The sequence below is a fragment of the Gossypium hirsutum genome, chromosome D05, assembly GCF_007990345.1.
Source record: "Gossypium hirsutum isolate 1008001.06 chromosome D05, Gossypium_hirsutum_v2.1, whole genome shotgun sequence".
Lineage (NCBI taxonomy): Eukaryota > Viridiplantae > Streptophyta > Magnoliopsida > Malvales > Malvaceae > Gossypium > Gossypium hirsutum.
This window is the reverse complement of record NC_053441.1, coordinates 13,855,874-13,864,565: the sequence shown is the minus strand read 5'-3', so window position 1 is coordinate 13,864,565 and position 8,692 is coordinate 13,855,874. Positions and strand designations below refer to the sequence as shown.

Below are 8,692 nucleotides of genomic sequence, written 5' to 3'. Positions count from 1 at the left end.
AAGCAAAAAGATAGTGAAGCCTGTGGGAGAACAGGAAAATAAAAAGCTTTTTAGTGGGCGGCAAACTGCCTCTTTTTTCGTTGCTTTCTCACTTCTACATTTCTAGTCTCTATACAATCTTTTTCCCACTCCATTCCCTGTTTCTTTCTCTTTCGTTTTGTTCTTGGCTTCAGTTTTGAGTTTACCTGTTGATTCTTTCATTTGGTGATTACCCTTTTGAGTTTTTGAGGCAAGAAAGTAAGTGGTTAAGCTATGGCTGCTCCAAAACCTGAAGAAATTAGCTTCCCACCAATGGACCAACTTCAAGGCCTGGAGTACTGCATTGACTCAAATCCTTCTTGGGGTGTGTCCTTTTTCTTTAAAAAAAAAGATTTTTTTTCACCTTTATTTTGTGGGTTGTAACGCTCACTTTTGCTTGTGGGAGCAGGGGAGGCTATCGCTTTGGGGTTTCAACATTACATTTTGGCCTTAGGAACTGCTGTGATGATCCCTTCGTTTCTTGTTCCTTTGATGGGTGGAACTGATGTATGTCACTTCGAATTGTGATGATTCTCTTCTTTCTGAACTTGGGATATTCTTTTGCATTTCCTTTTTTTTCCCCATTCATACACCCACAAAGCAAAAAAAGATATATGTTTAACATGAATTTTAATTGTTTGTTACTGTATTTAACATGATCTATTTCCCCCATTTGATGGTTTAGGGTGATAAAGTAAGAGTGGTGCAGGCACTACTATTTGTTGAAGGGATTAATACACTTCTACAAACACTGTTCGGAACTCGGTTGCCTACCGTGATTGGAGGGTCTTATGCCTTCATGGTTCCCATCATATCAATAATTCACGATACTTCCTTGATGAGTATCGAGGACAATCACGTGGTTAGTGCAATTTTTTCAATCTTCTACTTTGTAACAGTTCCTTTTTTTCCCTCAAGTTCAGTCTTCCTGTGCAAAAGGACTACGGTCAATATTTGTGTGGTCCACTTGCTCAGTCGGTGTTTCTTTTTCATTAACTAACCAAACCTTAGTGTTTTTGATTTTGTTTGTAACGCTTGCTTGCACCGTTGTCTTCAAATGAGTCACGTCAGTGAATTGTCATCCATTTCTTGCTTACACTGTTTGGCTGTATTGACTATTGATGACTATAATTAGTACAAGAAACTATAAGCAAGGTACAGTGGTGCACCAAAGCCTCTCTCTCTTATGTGGCCAAAGCAAAACAAAACAAAACTTTGGTTCGAGGCATATATTTTGTTACTAAAACATCAGGGCAGTTCATTAGTTTCCCTAAGGTGGCACCTAGTATTTCAAATCAAACAATATGAGGTGGTGGTTCATTAGATGGTCTTTTTATGTGTATGCATTATGCAGAGATTTCTAAACACTATGAGAGCTGTCCAAGGTGCATTAATAGTAGCATCAAGCATACAAATTATCCTTGGATACAGTCAGATGTGGGCCATTTGCTCCAGGTTCAATTTTAATCTTAAATGAAGATTTTGTCTCAAATTTCAGGAAATAAAATTTAAACAACTTTCGACATGAGTTACCTTTTTCTTTTTCAGGTTCTTCAGCCCCCTTGGAATGGTTCCAGTCATTGCACTAGTGGGCTTTGGCTTGTTTGACAGAGGATTCCCTGTGGTATAATTAGAAACTATGATGCTATTTTGAATTCTTCAATGAAAATTTACTATTGTCTTATCACTCATGTAATTATAACTTGTAATTAACTCTCGTATTAGGTTGGTCGCTGTGTGGAAATCGGCATTCCAATGCTTATTCTATTTATAGCCTTCTCCCAGGTACATAATGATTCTTTTTTAATTTAAAAAAAAAACGGAGTTATGTTAAATGGAAATGCAAAAGGCACTTGCCAGATGAAGTGCTTGTACAGTGCCATATGCCAAATGATTTAGTCTTTTAACTTGCTTACCAATTTGGGGCCAAATTCATCTGAAAAGTATTCATAATCTGTTTCAAAATGCATATGGTTTTGTGCACGAATGTACCATATATCTGATCATGTTTTGTGTCAAAAACAGTACTTGAAGAATTTTCTGACAAAACAACTACCAATACTGGAGCGGTTTGCTCTCCTTATATCAATCACAGTGATATGGGCATATGCTCATCTCTTGACAGCAAGTGGTGCTTACAAACATCGTCCGGAATTAACCCAATTAAATTGCAGAACTGACAAGGCCAACCTCATTTCTTCTGCTCCATGGTTGGTACTAAAGCTGTTCCTCGTTAGTTGACTATCTTATGCACACTGACTGAAGGACGTAAAATAATTAAAAATTAAGAGAAAGAGAGGGTTGAATAGAACTTGAATAATAAGATTCTTTGTGTTATCTTTTCTGACTGAAATGTCTGAAATTTGTTCAACCAGGATAAAGATACCTTATCCTCTTCAATGGGGTGCTCCTACTTTTGATGCTGGACATGCCTTTGGAATGATGGCTGCAGTTTTAGTCTCATTGATTGAGGTATTGCTCATTTCAACTAGAAAATAAATAGAATACATTATTATTTTGTATTTACTGAGAACTAATAATGTTTGCTTTGGCAGTCAACCGGAGCTTACAAGGCCGCCTCACGTCTAGCAAGTGCGACACCCCCTCCAGCTCATGTTCTTAGTCGTGGTATTGGTTGGCAGGGCATTGGGATCCTTTTGAATGGGCTATTTGGAACACTGAGTGGGTCAACAGTCTCTGTGTAAGTATTTTTGTTTTCTATCTATGAAAATTATCTTATGCAACTATACTAATTCCACAAAAAACAACAGAGAAAACGTGGGGCTCCTTGGAAGCACTCGTGTTGGAAGCCGGAGGGTCATTCAAATCTCAGCTGGCTTTATGATATTTTTTTCAATATTAGGTGAGTGACAATTTACTTAGGCCGGCAATCTCTGGAATCTGTCTGTCATAACTTCTTATATCAACTTCTGTAACTTGTGCAGGAAAATTCGGAGCTCTGTTTGCATCAATACCTTTTACCATATTTGCTGCTGTGTATTGTGTTTTGTTTGGTCTTGTTGGTGAGTATCACAATAATATTCATTCTTGTCTAACCGATATCCCTTTTGTAATACCATTATTTGCTGTTGCTTTATTTCTAACTATAGTTCCAATTTCTTTCAGCATCTGTAGGGCTGTCGTTCTTGCAATTTACGAACATGAACTCCATGAGGAATCTCTTTATAGTGGGCGTTGCCTTGTTCTTAGGTTTATCTGTTCCTGAGTACTTCAGAGAATACACTGCCAAGGCTCTTCATGGTCCTGCTCATACGAGAGGCGGCTGGGTGAGTCTCTAGTTATTCACCTCCTCTACTAATTAATCAACATAACAGTAACATTTGACATCTTTTTCTTTTGCATGCAGTTCAATGATTTCCTTAATACCATATTCTTTTCATCTCCAACTGTCGCATTACTTGTTGCTGTGTTCCTAGACAACACACTAGACTACAAAGACAGTGCCAGAGATAGAGGAATGCCATGGTGGGTTAAATTCCGGACATTTAAAGGAGATAGCCGGAATGAAGAGTTTTACACACTCCCTTTCAACCTCAACCGTTTCTTCCCACCATCATAAACTATTCGTCCTCAAAGTGCTTCAAGGAAAAGCATCCTCTTTCCAGAAAGAAGATATGTGATGACTGATGATCACAGCCTGAAGAATGAAACAGAGTTTCATGTGTTCTCCATTGCTGAGAAACTGCAGCTACCTCTCTCTCCCGTGATCTGTTATATGTATATTTGGCTTGGGTTATTCAGATTTAATCCAATTCTTTTTGTTCGTCGCACTTAGTAAGCATTAGTTGTTAAGTTGAAGAATTTTTTGGTTAAATGTTAGAAAGGGCTTACTGCTTTGAACACTGTTTGCAAAAGTGACTTTGCAAAAGTGATCTGCTTTGAACATTAGTTGTATGATGGCAATATCTAATCAACCATAATTCTTCTCTAGGCATTTTTAATTAGCAATCCGGTAAACTTACATGATGAAGAAATCTTGAATAATCATATACAAAATTATTGAATATTAACACTTTAAATCAAAGGAATGAAGTAATCATGAAAGAAAAAAATGAGAGAAAGTGATGCCAATGTGACTTTGCAATAAACTGGCATGTCTGGCCTTTGATCTTCGCATTTCCTGATAATCATCTACTAAGATCTGCACATGCATTCTGGGCACCTTGGCTGTCGATAAATACTTCGACCGGATCCCCTCAACTGTACTCTTTGACCTTCCTCGATCATCTTTCTTACTCTATCTTCAAAAGTATTCCATCCTATGGTTCTATTCTCTGACAAAATTGCTGCTAACCTCTTCTTATTGGGCCTCAAGGTTGGAGCATGCCCATCACCATAGTAAGTTCGGAACCCGGATACCAGAGATGATAGTTGGCTTCCAGAGTCTGTCATAGCAAAGACATCTGAAGTTGCACAAGCAATGAAGTCCAATGCTGCTAGCTGCATCCAAGGCAAAATTTTACTTTCCCATGTTATTAGCAAACTAAAATATTGCTTATGAAAGGAGGCTTTGCTTTGGCATTTGTAAGTTAAACATGTTAGAAATCTGACAGAAAATCTGTCTAATCTAAAATACCTGAGAAGAGAAGTTTTTGAAGGGAGCAAGTTCACTGGAGGTGAGCAGTGTTTCCTTTGTCACTAGGTTGGGGTACAAACTGGTAAAGGGTTGCATCCTGGAACTTCCCCCATATATGTGAGACCCTGCAAGATAAATAAAAGTTTCAGGCTTGAAACCCAGAGCAGCAAGAACAAGTGCTGCTTCTTCAGGTGTCAATGGACATCTCCCCAGCTTCCTCAATTCCACTGGAGAAACAGGCCTACAAGCATCAACAGTAGAAAGAACAGATCAAGTAAGTTGAAATATGTGCATGGAAACAACATTAGGTAAAATCACAATGGAAGAGGCCTCGAAGGGAAGGTAGGGCCATACTTTGAGTTCTTTAAGCGCTCAATGAGCAGTGGAAAATGAACATCTCTATAGGCTTCAAGTTCCTTTTTCTCATAATCTCCACCACCAAAATCACATAGGGAATATGCAACCATATCCTCTTCAAATCTCAAGTGTAAGGCAAGATATCTGGATGGGCCACTTGCAATATTATGCTGTTTGGGGGAAATTCCGGGTGCGAAATCTCCTAGCAGTTGTTTATCCAACTGACGAGGTGCAGCATAGTATTTCTTTATCCTTTTGATTAATAGTGACCCAACTTTTTGGATTTTCAGCACAAATTTTAATGCATGGAAGTTACATTTACACCTCAATCTCTGCAATGTAGCAAAGCGCATCAGGTGATGATTAGTGGAGAAATGATATACAAAGTCATGCTTTGGTGGCTCATAGAAATGATATATAATTAGTGGAGAAAAGAGATATAAACGTGCAAGGGATGTCAAAGACCTGGAGGTGAGGAGGCAATGGGTCGAAGCCAAGTCGATTGCCGAATCCAAGGAAATGAACCACTCTATTCTGCAGAAGGAGGGGAAGTACACTGGTAATATAATCATCCGGCTTTGCTTCCTTCACTATATCTGCGTCAGTAATCTGTTTTGAGTTCAACAAAATAAGAAAGAGCAAGATCAGAGGTTTTAGATTTTCGGTGAAATGAAGAGCAGCGTTCAATGCAATGTATTTGAAAACAGAAGACTACATACTAGGGTACCCATGGCTTCAATATCTAAGGGCTTCAAATGTGGAGGAAGTTCCTTTACAATATCTATATCATCTTTCAAGATGCGCATAAAATAGTCTTCTTGATAGATGTCACCGAACTGGCTGGTTTTCCATTGAAAACCACTTGTTATTTTGATTGAATGGAAATTTAAGGCAAGAACAAAATGTGATTAACAGGGAACCAAAAGATAAGTTTTACTGTATGAGACAGGATTTCTGACCTAGGATCCTTCCATACATTGCTGTAAAGAAATTTAGGAAGAACTAGAGTTGCATTGAGTAAAGATGCCACGGCTACTGCATTGCAAATCTGCAGACAACAATAACAAATATGTTATAATGCAAGTAAAAAAGCAACAGTAAAGCTATTGGCAATTTCCTCGGGATGAAACTTATTGGGACATAGTTTTATCTTTCAAGAACTCACAGGTGAATTTATTCACCGAAATCACTGTTGAACTTTCCTAATGAACAATGAAAAGAATATCGCCATGCAAATTGAAACTTACAGCTACTCTTTGTTGATTAAGGCCACCATTTGCACTGACCATTATATAGCCATTGCTTTTATCAGGCTTCCCTGTCTCAACAACAAAAAGTGAAAGGACTTAATCATAAAACCTTGTTATTATGCAGTCTCACACTGTTTTTCCAAAGATTATAAAATGTCATTATCAGCTAGCAAACACTAGATACTTTGGCTATAAGTTGATTAAGTTCAAAGAAAGGTATTTACCTGGGGTTGTTCGATATTTTTTATCTGCACAGGGCTTCCATTTGGATGCTTGATGGTAAGGTTCGTTCCAAAAGTTCAAACTGTCTTGCTTAAACTCCTTCTGGATTCAAGGAAAAGTTTTAAATTTTAGTGAAAAATTTAGCTCATCTTGAGTTCTTTGAGGTGATACGAAAAAACTTAAAAGCGCTTATTATACAAATTAAGAAGCATACCTCTGCAAGAACCATGGAAGCCAATTTGAGAAGCCTGCCATACATCTGAACCGTTGGTCTTTCTTCATGAATAGAGACAACATTATCGTCCTTAGCATACATGTAGGGAAGTGCATACCAACTAATTGGTGTCAATTCAGCATTCATTGCATAAATTTGAAACAATGATTAATAACGATAAGGATTCATTTTAGCCTATGTTACCCGGATCCTTTATTTCCCTTAACACTCCATGACCATCCCGGATCCTAGAAAGTAATAAGACCAAAACTTTTATTCTTTGAGAGCTAATACTGCTCAACCTGATGTTACTGATTCGTCAATCTGTTTAACTTCCAAATTTGGAGTCCAACATGGAAATGAGAAGAACTCAAATTAAATTGCAAACAATAATCATACCTCATGGGCATCGGAGGGTATTGTAGGTGAACTGCCTTGAAGGTTTATTGAACCAAAAATTGACACCATCAGAGAATCAAGCAAGAACAGAGAAGCCATCAACACCAATATGAAAGCAATTGGCTTCACATTCCGGCCAAACCATGTATGCTTTTTCCCAACATAAACACCCTTGCAAGGAGTAAACTTTCCGGAATTATCTTTCAAACCATGGAGCAATACTACTTTGGAATTCCAGTAGTTATCTCCCCCTAATATTCTCCTCCCGATAGAAGGATCAGTACTGGCCCCCAAAGAATCAGAACTGCTTCTAATATGATAATCTTTTGTCCTGAAAAGTGAGTTAGTATTCTGCAAGATGGGGCGTGCAGATCTCGGTGATCCTTGCTTTCCCATTGTGAAAACTTCAATGCAACTGTCTCTCTCTCTCAACGGAGTTTCATTCCTTGCTTTTACATGAATAAGAAACATAAGATAAACTGAAAACCTGAAGAAATTCGATGTTGGAAATTAATGTTTAGATGACAATACCAAGGAACTCTTCCAATCCATTACCTGCCAATTTTACTATTTTTTTGTACTTGTCATTCTCTTACAAAGACTCATCGACAAATATGAGTTCAGCTAAATAAGATTGAGGTGTTGGTAAAAGAACAAGCAAGGAGGAAAATGGTGCATAGTTGATAAAATAAGAACGTCAGGGAAGATGGAAGAATTCAAATAAACGTTAAGGAAGTGGGTGATAGTGAGTTATAAACGTAAAAGGAGTGAAATGCAAGACAGATTGATCGGCAAACTCAACTCCAGGTCTTGCTGCGTTTTTAAAACGTTTACCTTGTAATGCAAGTATCATATCCGTGACAGCTACTTCTCACCAAATATAAAACAAAGACAACAATGGATTCTTGTTTGTTTTTTTTTTCTTTGCTTTCTTTGTTTTTATTTATATGGAGTCGACGTAAATATCATATATCGCTCAAAGAAAGTTCTTAGAAAAAGAATATAAACTCCCTAAACCTATCAAGTTCAGTGTAGGGAATTGAATTCTTGTCCATATTTCTAGAGGCAATGTAGATCTTCAATAAGTGGCCTATTTGTGCCTCTTTTTACAATAATAAAGACTGCTATCACTATTGCTGAAGCTACTACTTGTAAAACATATTTCAAAGCATGCAAAGGAGTTGTCTTTGATTCTCTACTTTTGCAATCTGCTAATCAATGCTTAGTGGAAGGGAACATTCATAAAGTTTTGTGTAGCTACTATTTACACAAAAATTAGGTTTCATTTGTTAATATCTTACACTTTTGTAACATAATCTCAAACTCGTATTAACATAAAAACTCACAAATGAACACAATGAATAGACATAGGCACCTTTAAAGGACTCTCCTCACAAGTAGGGGTGAGTAAAATCCGATTCGATTCGAAAAACTCGATAAAAAATTCAAATTTGAGTTAATCAAGTTATTTGGATCAACCCGAATAAAGAATTAAATTTTTTGGTTTAGCTCGAATATGAATTACACAATTCGAGTTATCCGAAAATCCGAATAAGAAAAGGCAAAACTATGCCATTTTGATAAATGTTTACCTTTTCTAAAATTAAAAGTCAAAACTATTAAGTTAAAAGGTAC

General features: G+C 37.3%; 2 protein-coding genes across 9 annotated transcripts; one reads left to right on the top strand and one right to left on the bottom strand.

The window, feature by feature from the left end:
• On the top strand, positions 1-3,973 carry LOC107905821 (nucleobase-ascorbate transporter 2). The gene is made up of 13 exons (XM_041093867.1): positions 1-343; positions 428-525; positions 704-880; positions 1,373-1,473; positions 1,567-1,642; positions 1,744-1,803; positions 2,044-2,228; positions 2,394-2,490; positions 2,574-2,719; positions 2,790-2,881; positions 2,964-3,041; positions 3,145-3,305; positions 3,386-3,973. Exons 1-13 carry the CDS (start codon positions 253-255, stop codon positions 3,596-3,598), a joined length of 1,575 nt encoding a protein of 524 aa, XP_040949801.1. The 5' UTR covers positions 1-252; the 3' UTR covers positions 3,599-3,973.
• Positions 3,950-7,854, bottom strand: LOC107905820 (O-fucosyltransferase 8). 8 transcript variants are annotated; one of them, XM_041093863.1, is made up of 11 exons: positions 7,613-7,854; positions 7,058-7,506; positions 6,659-6,748; positions 6,447-6,546; positions 6,220-6,290; positions 5,932-6,020; positions 5,692-5,812; positions 5,438-5,581; positions 4,970-5,304; positions 4,616-4,856; positions 3,950-4,479 (listed from the first exon to the last, which is right to left on the bottom strand). In XM_041093863.1, exons 2-11 carry the CDS (start codon positions 7,451-7,453, stop codon positions 4,174-4,176), a joined length of 1,893 nt encoding a protein of 630 aa, XP_040949797.1. In that variant the 5' UTR covers positions 7,454-7,506; positions 7,613-7,854; the 3' UTR covers positions 3,950-4,173. The 8 variants fall into 8 exon arrangements, with proteins under 8 accessions (XP_040949797.1, XP_040949796.1, XP_016688075.2 ...); XM_041093862.1 differs by having other exon boundaries at positions 6,447-6,543; positions 7,058-7,854; XM_016832586.2 differs by having other exon boundaries at positions 7,058-7,853.
• Positions 7,855-8,692: the final 838 nt, after the last annotated feature.